Source organism: Arachis hypogaea, chromosome 2 (genome assembly GCF_003086295.3).
Source record: "Arachis hypogaea cultivar Tifrunner chromosome 2, arahy.Tifrunner.gnm2.J5K5, whole genome shotgun sequence".
Classification (NCBI taxonomy): domain Eukaryota; kingdom Viridiplantae; phylum Streptophyta; class Magnoliopsida; order Fabales; family Fabaceae; genus Arachis; species Arachis hypogaea.
Window position 1 is genome coordinate 95404119 of NC_092037.1, and position 16587 is coordinate 95420705.

A 16587-nucleotide genomic window follows, 5' to 3' on the forward strand; every position below is an offset into this window, starting at 1 on the left:
CTCAAGTTATGGTGGTTTGAAGATCAAGGAGGGTTAGGTTTTCTCTCTTCTCTTCTCTCTTCTCAATTCAGCGCCCCACACACTTTCTTTAGGGCAAAATGAGCTGAAATGCTCATAACTAATATTTATATATGTTGGGTCTTGGGCCCACTTAGGCCCGGTTCACTTATTTTGGTCCGTTGGCCCAATTTTGGACCAAAACCTTTAAGATTAGCACTCTAAATCGCACTTCAAATATTTCTACCTCCCCTAATTATAATTCCTCATTTCTTAATCTTATTTACTCATAATCAATTTTCTCAGCTGCAGTACCAGACAGGTCTCAGCCGGTACTGCCGGTCAAAATTCCACTGCGCGCTTTTACGCAGAAAACTATGTCTTCCGACTCGGAAAAATTCACTGAATCCAAATATCACATTGAAATCATCAAATTCCAATTGCCAAATCTTCCAACCATATTCGCTCCTACTTAACTCATTATTTAATTAATTTCGGTTAGACCGGGTATTACAGTAAAAGTGCCACGCATATAATAAATAAGGTCCTGAGAATGCCATAGGCAATGCTAGAACTTCGTTATACAATTATCCAACTTAATTACTAAACAAAAACCATAAACAGGGGTAGGTATTCTAAATCTACCTAACTTACTCAATTTCATTCCACACCTATCACCAAACTATTTCTCCATTTTCTCCATCCCTCCATCATCCATAATGCAACAGGAACAAACAACCAAACAAGTTCAAGCACAAGTAATGAACAGATAATACAAGTAGCAAATATACAAGTAGCAGGTGATATATATCAATTAGGTATTCCCAATTAAGGCATAGCAAATAAAGCACACATATGCATATGATGAATGTCTATCCTACTGGCCGTGAGCTCACGTGTCGGTTATTTTACCAGAACCTGACACATCTGGTACCTAACCCAGACATTGGTCTCTAGGTTGCGCATCTCCAGGAGGATCATAAACGAAGGAGAGTGCCTTTTCACATCGAAGGAGTGTGCCTTTCCACCTTCTCTTGAAGGATATACGAAGGATAGTGTCTTTTCACATCGAATGAGTGTGCCTTTCCACCTTGCAACCAGAAAAGAATGTGGGGGAAACAATACGAAGGAGAGTGCCTTTCCACCTTCCCCACATCTGCATCACAACAAGAGAGGGAACTTCCGTCCTCAACTTGCCATATCGACCATTTCGACCACACACAGTCATTCCCAAATCTCATCATTTATCATCATCATTTCCTTACATTCGTTCTTTATAGCCATAACAACACGTATTCATTTAGCTTTCACATTATTCTCTTTTAATTCATCACGTTTACCCTTTCCGGGTCCCGACCAAACCATTTATCAAACTCTTCTCAACCTCTTTAATATCAAACAATCTTAAAATCAACCCAGCTCTAACATTAAATCAATCACATAACACGAAGATTAAACTTTAACTTCTCGAACCCATGACTATCACTAAGACATATTCGACACTCTATTTTCTTTTCTGTTTTTAATATAACAAATGAACTTGGAATTGCACAAACTTTATATCTAGGCGTTCATCTAGAAATAAGCTTTCTAACAAACCAAATATAAAATCCAAGTTAAATCCAATGACTTTAAAAATTAATTTAGTTAAACTTTACTCATCTAGGTTTCTTTCTCAATTGGTTCTGAGTTAATACCATTTTTAATGAAAAAGTTACATTACCTGGAAGTTAAGTAAAAAATGAGTCAAAATCTGTTTTAGAAACCAACAATATCATGAGGCAAAATCGTGAAACCTTGTGTGCCAAAACGGATAATATCGTGCTAGCGGGTGGTCTGGGCTGTTTACATACGATGGCCTGTGCGGACGACGGCGTCAGTCGGAAGAGTGTCAGCGCGATGTCCGACGGCGACTGGTAACCGTGGCGGCGAGGGGAGAGTGAGAGAAGAGTTTACACCGTATTGAGAGAGAGAGATAACCCTAATATAATTTAACTCCGACTAGAATCATGATTTGATTCAAATTTTGAATGAAAAACTACACAAAATTAATTAATTGCCATAACTAACGGGAATCATAATTTGATTCAAATTTTAAATTAAAAATTACTCAAAATTAATTAATTATCTCTAATTTAATTCTAATTTCAATTTAACTCCATTGTACATATTGTATAAAATATACATTGGCTCCTCATACTTTTTCAATAATTAATGGTTTGTCACTTATGAATTGCTATAAATTAAATAAAATATAAGAGTGTCATCATCAAATATATTTGAAATACAAAGATCAATAATGTTTATTCAAATTGATTCCACCAATATTTACTGTACGTTGTGAGTCATTTTAATTCTAAAAATTAAAAGATTGACTTTTTTTAGTTCACAAATTAAAAATCTTAATCACAATAATTATATATTGCCTTTTATAATTAACATTTATCTTGAATTCTTTATTAGTATACAGATAAGTAATTGACAAACATTGTGAATGCAAGGAGCAACTCATATTTAATTAAGTAGTGATGATATCATATTTATTTATACATATTATTACTTTAGCCTTGTTCAACGTTGGCGTTGACAATTTATTTACTTGCATTATTACAATAAAGATTGAACTCAAAACTCAAAAGGCATATAATGAATTTAATTTTTTGATGCATCAAAATATAAAAGAATATACATATAAATTTTGGTGTAGCAAAAATTTATATACTATATTTTAAAAATTTGTGTATTATATATAAAAGTTTGTGTGTTATATTAATAAGTTTGTGTTATGTAAATTTTTGTGTGTTATACTTAAAAACTTTGTGTTATGTAAAAAGTATGGAAAGACTTGTATATATTATACTACTGAGTACTAGAATACGTGTCATGTGTTTCATTTTGATAGTTAATTTTATTGTAGTTGAGCCAATTTAATTAGAGTTAATTGTAAAAAAAAATTGTAGATATAACATCACAAAAATAATTACAATTTGAGTTCGTATCGATTTGATTTTTATTTTTTATTTAATCCAATTGAGTTGTGGTTAATTTATACTTAAACATGTTTATTTTCTATTTTTTAAAATATGATATATTTTAATTTATTAATTATTGAGTACATCAATAATTAATTTTGACGATACGAATTTGCAAAAATCAGCAATTAGTAATAGATGTCCTCAACCATAATTAGCGGTGAATAACACACCTTTTTCAATTCCGTTATGTCTTTTTGTTTAGGTTTAATTATTATTAGTATTTATAGTTTCGTAAAATTTTTAATTAGGTGTTTATATATTTTTTTTAATTGAGTCTATGTACTAAATTTTTTTAATTAAATCTTTCTTAATAATAATGAGCTTAATTTTATATGGACCCAACTAAAAAAAAAGAATTAGTATAAGAACTTAAATGAAAAAAAAAAGTGTAGAGACCCAATTAAAAAAAAATTTTTAGTGTAAGAACTCAATTAAAAGGAAAAAAAGTATAGGGACCTAATTGAAAATTTTGCGAAACTATAGGGACCAACAGAGTAATTAAACTTTTGTTTATTCCAACTCTTAATTTATACATATTTATTTGATTAAATTAAATTATTAATTTAAATTATATCTATCTAAATTTTATATAAACATAAAATTTACACTTTTCTTTGTATATAAACAAAATTTTTAATTTCAATTAATACGATTCAAATCGTAACAAATTATATAAATTATATAAATTTTAGAAGGTTAATAGTCAAATTCGTTGATGAAAGATTATTCATTTTTTAAATTAATCGTCAAATAATTTTTTTAGTCATATTAGTCTTTGAAAGATAAAACATAAGTCAAATTAATCTTTTTATTAGTTAGATAATGACGTGTCACGTTAAGTGTCACGTGGCATGACGACGTGGTAGCTTAATGCCACATGTCACCAGATGATTGGTTGACATGTCAGGTCAGTGATACCCGGCATACCACGTGTCATTTGACATGTCATAAATTTATTTATAACCAAATTAGTCCCTAAAAGTACAAATATAAGCCAATTTTATCTCTAAAATTTAAAAAATGGATCAAATTAATCTTTATATAAATTTCTCTTTTTTTATAATATTAAATTTTTAATATTTCTTAATTCTATTAATTTTAATCTTATTTTTTACAAATTAATAAAAAAATTTCAAATAAAATAATAAAAATAATTAAATTATTACAAGTTATTTTCTCATATGTATTTTTAGATTTTTTATTTTCAAATTCTAGTTTTTTTTGTAGTGAAATTGTTTTATATAAATAATTTTATCAAATTATTATTAATTATATACTAAAAAATATTTTATATCTCATTAAATAAATATAAAAATTATTTTAAATATTTTAATTTTTTAGATTTCACTAAATAAATATAAACATAGTAACTATTTAAAAAGATTATATTAAAATATTAAAATTCAATAAATGATACCACAAATTAATTTTTTAATTATTGAATTCTACCATATAAATTATATAAAATAATAAAAATTATAATTTAAAAGATCTAAAAGATTTCAATTTAAAATAACTACTATATTATTTAGTAGAATAACTACTATATTATTTATAACTACTATATTATTTAAAAAATAATATTAAAACTAGTAGTATAAAAAAATATTTTAAATTTAATATTATGAACAAAATTATATAAGGATTAATTGATTCATTTTTAAAATTGTAGAAATAAAAATGATGTACGTATGTATATTTATGGACTATTTTGATTATAAATAATTTTTTAATATGTTAAGTGATACATGGTGTGTTAGATGTCATTGATCTGATACATCAACCAATTATCTTATGATACGTAATATTAACCTATCACATTATTATATCATATAACACTTAACATAATACATTATTATCTAATTGACAGAATAACTAATTTAACTTATATTTTATTTTTTTAAAACTAATATAACTAAAAGAATTATTTGATAACTAATTTAAAAAATAAATAATATTGTAAAAACAAGTTTGACTATTAACCTAAATTTTAGAGGTAGTCATTTAAATTTGTACATATCTCATGGCTCCAAGATAAATAAACATAGGTATATTTAAGATGCAATGATACGTTTATTTTAGTCACCCTGTCACACCTTGATTGGATATGGGTTAATCTTTTCTGTATGTAATGTATCGTCTGAGATGTGAAATGTGATTAAGTATTAACATCCGTAAATTTAAATTTATGCAGTATTACGTATATTGGTATTCAATATAACCTTATTATATTTATATTTTATAATATAATTTTGATGCACATACAATGGAATAACATTTTACATAGATTCAATAATTGCATTTATCACATAAATAAAAATAACTAATTTTTAAATTTATAATTTAAAATGTTATTTAAACTTGTAAATCCAATCAGATGACTATGTAATTTTTTTACGCTATTAGTATATAAAATTAAATTTTATATAATTAATTTGGATTAACTTAATAATTAATTTAATAATCTGTTTAAATAAGTGTCAAATTAAATGATACAATCAAAAACCAAAAACTTAAACTTTATCTTCTATTAGGTTTAACAAAGAATTTAAAGAGTATATTATTTTAAGTCTTGCTGATATATATATATATATATATATATATATATATATATATATATATATATATATATATATATAATACCTGGGTACAACTGATTCTTTTCATCTAAATAAAAATTTTTTATTTTAAATTATTATGAAAGAAATTATATTTTTATATATTATTTTTTAATTTCACAAGTAGTTTAATTTTACATGGTGGTGCGTGCCAGTAAAATTAAAGAAAATTGAAATTTGCAGTCATAAATTATGAAATTATAAACATTTTTTTTTACCTAAAATTCGTCTTCACTACTAGCAAAATTGAAAAATAACGTTTTATTTCAATTTTACAATTAATGTCAGCAAAATTAAGGTAGAATATTTGTATAATAATGACTTTAAAGTAGGTCACCTTAGGAAAAATTGTTTACAATTTTGCAGCTAGTGAATGCAAATCTGAGTTGTCTACGAAATTAAAATATAATATACATAAACATAATTTTGTCTACAATGATTTAAAATAAAAAATAAATTTTTTATTTAAATTAAAAAAAAACCCACTTACAACTACCCGCTCCACAATGATTTAAAATAGAAAATAAATTTATTTATTTAAATTAAAAAAAGACCGCTTACAACTTAACTACCCGCTCAGTGTCGTTTTCTAGTTTGACGCATGTTCTTTTTCTTTAGCTTTCATGGTTTTCCCATAGCTTTTTGTAAGTTTCCACGATTTAATTTGATTGTTGGTTGGTGATTTCCGATTATTTAACTTGTTTAGGCCGTAAAAGTAAGTTGGACTTAAAAACCGAACCATTGTTGGACCGTTGAAGTTTCGGATGCCAGGTCCTAAACAAGTATTATTTTAAGAAGTCTTGCTGTTGATAATAATATATATCCCTAGGTACAACTGGTTATTTTTATCTAAATAAAATTTTTTATTTTAAATCATTATAAAAGGAATTATATTTTTATATATTGTTTTTTAATTTCGCAGGTAGTTTAATTTTACATGGTGGTGCCAGTAAAATTAAAGAAAATTGAAATTTGCACTCACAAATTATGAAATTAGAAACATTTTTTTAACCTCAAATCCATATCCACTACTAGCAAAATTGAAAAATAACGTGTTTTATCTCAATTTCATTGTTAATGTCAGTAAACTTAAGAAAGAATATTTGTATAATAATGACTTTAAAGTAGGTCACCTTAGAAAAAAATGTTTAAAATTGGTGAAAACTCAGGTGCAGTCAACTTTATATGAAGTTAATAGCTAAGAGTCGTTAAATAATTTAAATAATTTGATTAAATTTTCATCTAATAACCCTCAATTATCAACTTTATGTAAAATTGACTGGACCTGAATTTCCAACATTAAAAAAAGAGTAAAGTATCATTTTGTCCCAAACGTTTGGGTTAAATTCTATTTGTATCCCTAACGTTAAATCGTCCTATATATTTGTATCCCTAACATTTGTAAAAGTGATTCAATGTTATCCTGCCGTCAATTACACATCATGAACGCTTTAGTTTGAGTTTTAAAAATCTCTTCTTGAAGTTAGAATACAAATGTCTGGGATAGAATCGATGATCCACTTCGAAAAATAACTTATCAAAAGTTGAAACTAATTCCTACAAAATTTACATAATTCACTTTTATAAGGACATAATTGAATCTAAACACAAATAGTAAGTATAATATTAAAATCAAACACATCTAAGTGAGACCTAATTGAGAATGAATATATCAAAATGAGAATAATTAAAAAATATAATTTGATTTGTTAGTATAATTGATAGTGGGATAACATTAAATTATTTTTATAAACGTTAGGAAACAAATAGGACGATTTAAACCTTAGAGACACAAATAAAACTTATCCCAAACATTGCGGATAAAAACGATATTTACCCTTAAAAAAAACACGCTTACAACTTACCAACCCGCTCATTGTCGTTTTCTAGTTAGACCCATGCAAGGAATTTGATGATATATTTTTCTTTTTCTTTAGTTTTCATGGCTTACTCATTAGTCATTACTCATAGTCATAGCTTTCTGTAAGTTCCCACCATTTAATTTTTATAACATTTTTTTTCTCTTACTTTTGGCCTACTTTTGAGTGTTGAACTGGTAATAAATATCAATGAAGAAGCTTACTTCTATTTTAATTTGTTTTTCTTTAAACAATTAAAAGAAAAAAGTCACTCATAAATATATAGTTTAACGGCACTTACATATTAAATTAATTTAATAAGAATCAAATTAAAGCATTCTAAATTCTAGACTAATTAATTAGCCATTTGTAACGATTCGTTGTTAGCAACAACATATATATACTCGTTTGTAAGCACGCATCTAACAAATAAATTAAGAATTTAAATTTGATAGATATAGTTACTCATAACATGGTATCCAATATGAAGTCAGTTTTCATTGTTTTTTACGCTATCCTACTTGCATCTTCAATTCATCTCACTAATGGCTCTTATGAATATTTTAGACTTGTCCTTGTTTGGCCAACAACCTTTACTACTCATGTCCATCCAAATTATGGAATGACGATAGTAAACCCCCCAAACTATTTCACAATACACGGTCTTTGGCCTACAAATTTCTCTTATCCTTGGCCACAATATTGTTCTAAAAAGCGGAAGGATCGTTTTGACGCAAGCTTGTTGGTGAGTTAATTAATTAGATTTTATCTATTTTCATTTATCTTATTATATAATAAATTAATTATTAATTATTTTTATGATTTATTCTCACAGACACAAGCATTGGAAGTTTCCTTAAACTATTATTGGCCAAGTCTAAAACCAGCAAAAAAGAATATGCAATTTTGGATAGACGAATGGGAAAAACATGGAACGTGTAGTCTTCAAAGGTTTAATCAATTTGAATATTTTAGAAATGCTATATATATTACATATAATTTGAACATTCAAAGCGTATTTAAAAATGTTGGAATAATTCCTAGTGGAACTAAAACTTATAGTTACATTAACATTGTCGATGCAATAAAGACTAAGACTTATCAGGAACCGGAACTTATGTGCTTCAAAGATCAGAATCATGTATTATTGTGGGAGATTCACGTGTGCCTCAATGCCAGCTTAACTGGATATATTTCATGTCCTATTAATAATTTTAATAATATTATTTTATGTAAAAAAATTTTTATTAAAATACCTGTGTAATGTTTGTTTGTACCCAAATATTATTATTATTACTAAGTGTGAAAAATAGGAAATCAATTTTTGATTTCCCATAAATAAAGATGTTTGTATTCAACTATTATTATCATGGTAAAAAAAATTGGGATCAATTATTGATTTCTCATAAATAAATAAATATTTATAATAGTTGTCTTGATAAGTTGGTGACAGTAATTGAGTTGGAAATGTTTGATGAAAGCCAGATTCATTTGTCTAGCTCTAGCATTATCAAGGGCCTAGTGGTACATGTTTATAGTAGCATGTGCTCATTTTATGTCCAGATATTGCTTGATAAGGAAATAAGTAATTTGTCTTATTTAAGATATTAGAATATGTTTGATTCTGTGTGCTATTTTTGTTTTGCGGTTCTAGCTACATTTTACAGAGTTTCTTGGAAACATGCTATAATGAGATATGGTTTTACATTTGCCACAGTCAATAAGTAAATAACTAAATATTATGTAGGAAAGTTTTCAATAAGTAGGTAAGGATACAACATTACAAAAGAATGCGTAAATTCCCAATGAGTTTGGCTGTATATTAAATGTTCACTGTAGAGTTAAAATTTTACTTTTGCATACAAAAGTTTTAAAATCTCTTCACTATTATCGTTGGGAATTAGATTGATAAACTCCTTAAGGTGTGACTGAATGAAAGGTGAAACAAAGTTTGTAGTATATGGAGCATCATACCACCAATGGTCCATCTGAAAAGGGAGAGGTGCATGACAGGATACGTGGCAATTGATCAGATTGAGTGCAAGGATATACTCTTTAGGCATGACAATTTTTTGAATCTTCTATTTTTTTTTTGTTATTTTTTTATTATTAAATCTCTTTTTCCCTTTTCAAATTTCTTGATGGATGTTTATTGTAGTTAAACCTCTTCCTCCCTTTATTCCTTTATTACTTTATTTTCTTCTTTCATACATTTTTATTTATGGAGCTATTTTTTTTTAATAGAACAAACGAAGTACATATTAACATGTTATTTGCCCTTTTTTGGTGTAGTTTTTTTTTTTTTTAGATTTGTGGTGCCATGAAAAATTTATAACTTTATTATGGTATTTATTTTTTAAGAGATTGTGATAATTAGTTTTCAATGACAAGATATTGCTAAGATTATTTAGTTTGATTATTTACTTTATTTATGGTTTAATATATCTTATAGCAATAGTAATAGAGACTTATTTGTAACATTTGACAATGTTAATAATGAATAGTTTGGACTTATTCTTACACAACCAACTTCAAACAACAACTCTCATTTAAGTCATGCAATTCAATACACCATTACATTTTAACATATTCTTGCTCATAATGTCAATCCACTTAATAATATAACTAGGTTTACTTAAAAGTACATATCAAACAACAAAGTATCACACTAATTACAACTACCATAAACATAAAAATCATTAACAGTTTCAAAGTCCTAACTTCAACTTCCAATCTACTCAATCTCCATGCCACTTTCATCCTCCATTCGTCATAGTGACTTTCAACTTCTAAATCAGTTCCTGCACCTTTCTTTATACCATCTATATCCACTCTTTGATGGTTTTCATCATCTATTCACTTAAAGTAATTGCAATGACTTCCCTTCTGCAATTTTAGAAAGCAAAAAACAAAAAAATCCCTACAATAGAGAACAAGATGGAAAACTGTTAACTTTTTTTCGACACCACTCACCCAGTACCTTGGACATGCATGGAACAATCTATTTGTATTCTCTACTGTCCCAAATTTTTTAATCACATTTTTCAACCCACAAAAACATGATTCGTCACGAGTCTTCCTCCTCGTTTGCATTGAAACGCTAGAACCTTGACTGTCGTGCGACAGATACGACAAAACACCACCACGAGCTCCATTTCCTGTCTCCATCCTCGCGGCAAACCAACAATTATAGGTTCTACCCAAGTCTATGGCCATCGAAGTGTTGATGGCAACTTATTTATTATTGAATTTGCGATTAAGATTCATCCACTGAGGGACTAATTTGAATTGTTCTAAAATACTTATTTTGTCAGCAACAAGAGGGTACTACTTGGCGTCTGCCACGTTGGCAGTTAACAGGACACGTCAGTGAATGTCAGCCACCTTAGCGAAGGAGATGACAGAAGGACGAACGTGACCAGGTTGGTTATCTTTCGAGGATGAATTCGATTAATTTTATCTTTCGGGGATAAAAATGAAGATCGAGATATCTTTTAGAAACGATTTTGACTATTAACTTAACATTAGACCTAATAAAATTCAATGTACAAGAAAAAATTAATTTATTCTTAAAGTCCCACTAAAATTATCAAATGTTATATGAAATAAAAATTAGATGTACAAATTCTTTTAAGCTTCCACTAAAGTTAAGATAATCAATTTATTTTAAATGTAATCAATTGTAATATTAATTTTAAAATATAACTAAACAGATTTTTAAATATAATTAAAAATAACATAATTATATATTATGTAATCATATATTACAACAGTCATTTTATTAGTCACAAATAACAAAAAATAATATAAATATATGTACATCTAAATACATATTTTTATTTATTTTATGTAATCAGATATTATAATGGTCACTTTAACGATCACAAATAACAAATTCTATCTTTGCATTAGGGCATAGAATTTTTATGGTACTTTTATATCAGAATAGTAACTTATCTTTCTATAATACTATAAAATTCTTTTTTAACCTTAACTTTTTATATTTTTTCACCCTTTATTTTGATGTACTTATATAGGTTACACTATTACTTTAACTGTTAATGTTAATTCTTTTTAATAGGTATAAATTTAATTAAAATCTAATTTCTTCTCTACTTCTCCTTTCATACTCATCACTCATTTTTATATTTACTATATAAATCAACATTCACTTCACATATTTTCTTTATCTTTTCTCACATAATTTTATACCTCTTTCTCCTTCTCCGTTCTTGCTAATTTTTTGCACAACTAGAATTCGGTTGATGACCATAAATTTTTTTTAATTTGCTAAACGTATGTATTAGGTGATTATGTGATTATATTCATTAATTTTTCTATTTTTTTGTGTAATTATATTCATAAGTTATATAGTGTCTTTGTTGTCTATATATCATTTATATCACTTTTTCTTTCTTTTAACAATTTATATTTTTAATATCCTTTTGTTGTAACAATATTATTGAAAATACATGTTGTCAGAAATCATGAAAAATAAAATTAAAAAATTGAATGTCGCTTCTAATTATCAAAACATTAATAATATTCATACTTATATTTTATCTAATAGTTTTATCACTGTACGATAGTATTTATTTAAATATAACCTAAAAAAGGATAAAAAAAATAAATAAACGTAACTATTTAAAAAATAAAAATAAAAAATAATAATATGAAACAAAGTGAATAAACTTCAATTGAATGTTTTTATTACTTATATTTTAATTTATGTATCATTTTTTATAAATATTAAATTTTGAATTATTTTTTTATTTTAAATTATTATTTATCATTAACTATTATAAAATTTAATTAATTGTTATATGCTACTATACAAAATTTTAAACTTCTTAATCAATTAAATTTAATTCATATTATTATTCAATTAAATTACAGAATAATGGTTAAGTATAATTATTATCTATATTAAAACGGTATATTTTTTTGTGTATTTTTTTGTTGAATAATAATATTATTAAATCATATATAAACTATCAAATTAAATAAATATCTTGTAGAATACTTTTTACAAATTAACTTTTTAGTTTAATATTAATGTACATATTATCTAATATATATCTAAGCAATATATTAGCATTTTAAATTTACACTATATAATATAATTAATTTAGCTCTCCCTGCATCGCACCAATTTTAATCTAATATTAAATTAAGGTACATAAGTGGTATTTATAAAAGACATTATATGACATCAGTTCATCAAAAAAATAAAATAAAATAAAATAAACTTTCAATTGATTAGAAAAACTCATATTTTATACCGTAATTTAATCAATTGTGTAACACTTCTAATCGATTGAATTATGAGAAAATCCATATTGTTGTACTAAATTTAATCGATTGTGTTGTACTTCCAATAAATTAAATTACCAACAAACACGATTTCATTAACTCTTACGGATGTAACGGATCAATGATAAAAAACTTGTTGATTCACATTACCAAAATATTTATGAAAATCACGATTAATAGAAGATTTATTTTGTTGTTGTTTGTTTCTAATTGTTAATGATCATTATAGATGAATAATAAAATGATAATTTATAAAATAGAGAATAAATTTTATAATTGAATAATATATAAAGGATTAAGTTATAATTAAAATTAAATAAGAATTACTTGAAAATTATTAAAAAACTTAAAAAAATATATTTTATTATTGGACCATTTAATAGTCTAAACGTTTTGAGACTATCGAATTCTATCCCTAATTTCTTTATCATAAAATTGACTGAAAATTAACTTTTTAGTTGAACTGTTAAAACATTGGAACTCTGTCCATTGGAAAGATTTTACATACCGCTTTGATGAACATTAGCTATTGTTTTTAAGAAATTTCCTTTATCCATCTTTTACTGTCATAGTGTCACATATAAATAATATATTAGATTAACTAAGCTCTAGAAATGAAAGAGTATTGCCAATTTGAGAAGGAATCCTTCCATATAAATTGTTGTGGCACAAAACTAGAGTGTACAAGAATATCAGATGGGAGAAAACCACTAACTTGATTCCTCTGAAGTCTTATGTCAGTTAATTGTGTTAATGCAGAGATCTCTTCTGGTATATTACCAAAATTCTATAAAAGAAAGATCTAAGAGTTTAAGATTAACCAAATGAACTATTTCAAGGGGGATGCTACCTTCTATTTGGTTGGCTTGGATAGTGATCTATGTATACAGAGATGTTACTACCAAATTTTATTATGACTAAATGGGATCTGTTTTAACTGAATTAACTATCTTTGAAATACAAACCGCCCTTTTAAAGTATATTTTCTATGATTATATATCCATCACAAGGATCGAAAAAGGGTGAGCAGGAACTGAATTTTCATGCAAAACTACCTGCACCTAAATTCATCTCAATTTAGAGAATACAATAATAGGTTGTCCTAATTTTTATCTATGACATATGCTTCTTGATTCATCAATTGGTACATTGAGACATCAGAGAAAGAGACATGTATTGGTGCCTTAGAAGCCAAAAACTCATTGGCCACAACTTGCATTGATGGTCTGGATTTTGGATCAGAGGAGAGGCATGCTAATGCTAGCTTTACAACATGCACAACATCTTGCATATCTTTCCGAGATTTTGGAAGTGGAATCCGTGGATCCAACACATCTTTCACCAATAATTGTTGAGTAGATGGCTTTGTCAGAGTGGAAATGAATTCTCCTGGATGATGTCCCATCATTGTTTCTAAAGCCACCACTCCAAAACTGTAAACATCACACTTTGTAGTCACACTCATGGTGTATGCCAATTCTACAACAATGCAACCAAACAAGTACATAGGTTAATGCAATAAATTTTGTGACAAAATAGTGTGTATAAAACTAAAAAAAAATACCTGGAGCAACATATCCATAGGTGCCAACTAGAAGAGTTTGATTAGATGAATCAGGATCAAGAAGTCTTGCAGTGCCAAAATCTGATACACAAACTTCTAACTCTGAATTGAGCAAATATTGTTGCTGCTGACATCTCGATGAACAATAGGAGGAGTACAATGATGATGCATGTGAGCAAGAGCATATGCTGTCCCTTTAATGATGTTCACCCTCTTGCTCCAATTCAACTCTTGAGCTTCTATCTCATAGGCCAAGTTACAGAACAAGCTTCCTCTTTCCAAGTATTCATACACCAAAAACATGCATCTGTTATGCAAGCAATAGCCATAAAGCCTAATGATGTTCCGGTGGCGAATCTCTGTCAAGACTTCAACTTCATTGCAGAAGCTCTAGTAATAGGATGGATTTTCTGATTCTGTTTTGTGAAGCTTCTTCAATGCAACAGTTTTGCCACTTGGAAGTTTCGCTTTGTAGACACTACCATAAGCACCGGTTCCAATGCAGTATCTGATATCAAAGTCCTCTGTGGCTTCAATGATGTCCTCAAATGCAATTTTACCATCATAGTTCCAAATGGAGAATAAATCTCCATGCTTTGCTGCCTTATTTTTGTGTTTGCGACGATACCTGGCACGGAGAACACAAATTCCAATCCCTGTGGAGCCAAAAGAAATGAGAACGCTGCCCACAATTATCAAAACCAAAACCATAAATAATGGACTGAAATGGTTATTATGATGGTCAGAATCTCTTTGATCTTGTGAATCGCTGCAGTCATAATATCCATCATCCAGAAAGGGATTGCAATATAGATAGTAGAATCGAATAGAGTCGAGCTCCTTTGGTTTCTTGCCACTCAAGTTATTGTGATTAAGGTCTAGATATGAAAGATTATAGCCAATTTGAGAAGGAATGCTTCCATTTAAATGGTTGCGGCTAAGATCCACATGAATACTATGAATAAGGATACCATATGGGATAACACCACAAAGCTGGTTCCCCTGAAGCCTTATATCTGTTAATTGTGTTAATGCAGATATCCATTTTGGTATACTACCAAAAATTGCATTGTTTGAAATATCCAAAACTTTCAGATGGACCAAATGCTCTAATTCTGCAGGAATCAACCCATCTATATGGTTGAATCCAAGTGTCAACTCTTTCAAATGGGTTAAAAGTCCTACACTTGAAGGTATAGAACCATTAATCCAATTTGAATCAAGGTGGAGACTTGTCAAATTTTTTAGACACCCTATTTAATCAGGAATTGGACCTGCTAGCTGATTCAAACTCAGGTCTAAAACCACCAGATTATCTAACTTCCCTATTTCACAAGGGATATAACCGCCTATTCGATTGTCAGAAAGGTTTAGATTCGTTAACTGGGAATTATTTACAAATGTTGTAAGGAGCTTACCAAGAAAACGATTGCGAGAAAGGTCAACAGTCTTCAATTGAGAAAGACTTAGAATCGTTGAAGGAAGCTCACCATCTAGTTGGTTATTGGATATCCTCAAGTGGTTGAGACTAGTCACATGACTCAAACTCAATGGAATGGATCCACTGAACATGTTGAAACTCAAGTCCAATGTGACAAGATTCTCTAACATGCCAATTTCATGTGGAATCTGACCAGTAAATAGGTTGTTAGAGACATCAAACACCATAAGTTGAGGGAAATTTGCTAATGAGAAAGGGATTTCATCTTGAAGATTGTTGGAGGATATGTTAAGTAATGTTAGCTTCTTGAGACTACTTAGTCCCAAAGGGAGTTCATATAGATCCATTTGACTGAGATCAAGGTGGACAAGATTTGAAAAGACTGAGAAATCAATGTCCCTAATATAGAGGTCTCTTTTAAAGGTATAGGTGGAAACTTTTGGAGGTGAAAGCTTTGTAATACTTCCATTGTTATTGCACTCAACACCAGGCCAATTGTTGCAGCGGTTTGAGATATTGTATTGGATACTCCACCAGTGAAGAGAAAGCAAAGCATAGGCTTCTTTATCCAAGAGTGACACTTTGGATGTTGCATTTCTTTGAGTTCCAGGTGGTAAAATGGTATGGGAATTGCTGGAGGCACACAAGAGAAGTTGGATTAATACTATCAAAATTGAAGTGTATATAGCCATGGAAACTAGTTCAATTCCACAGCAACTAAGCCTCAATATCAAAAAGCATATATATGTTCAAGCTTGGT

The 16587-nt window shown here is 28.0% G+C and overlaps 1 protein-coding gene across 1 annotated transcript; it reads right to left on the reverse strand.

Annotated features, from left to right (window-relative positions):
* Positions 1-13710: 13710 nt before the first annotated feature.
* LOC140177398 (MDIS1-interacting receptor like kinase 2-like) lies at positions 13711-14689 on the reverse strand. The gene is made up of 3 exons (XM_072210492.1): positions 14597-14689; positions 14387-14513; positions 13711-14301 (listed from the first exon to the last, which is right to left on the reverse strand). Exons 1-3 carry the CDS (start codon positions 14687-14689, stop codon positions 13925-13927), a joined length of 597 nt encoding a protein of 198 aa, XP_072066593.1. The 3' UTR covers positions 13711-13924.
* Between the last annotated feature and the right edge of the window lie 1898 nt (positions 14690-16587).

Bases quoted from the DNA above. Each gene is read 5' to 3' on its own strand.
- LOC140177398 (XM_072210492.1), bottom strand. From the start codon at position 14,689: ATGTTTTTGGTGTATGAATACTTGGAAAGAGGAAGCTTGTTCTGTAAC. The intron at 14,514-14,596 runs GTGAACATCATT...TCGAGATGTCAG, and splicing joins AGTTGAATTGGAGCAAGAGG to CAGCAACAATATTTGCTCAA. The intron at 14,302-14,386 runs GTATTTTTTTTT...GCATTGTTGTAG, and splicing joins CTATGGATATGTTGCTCCAG to AATTGGCATACACCATGAGT.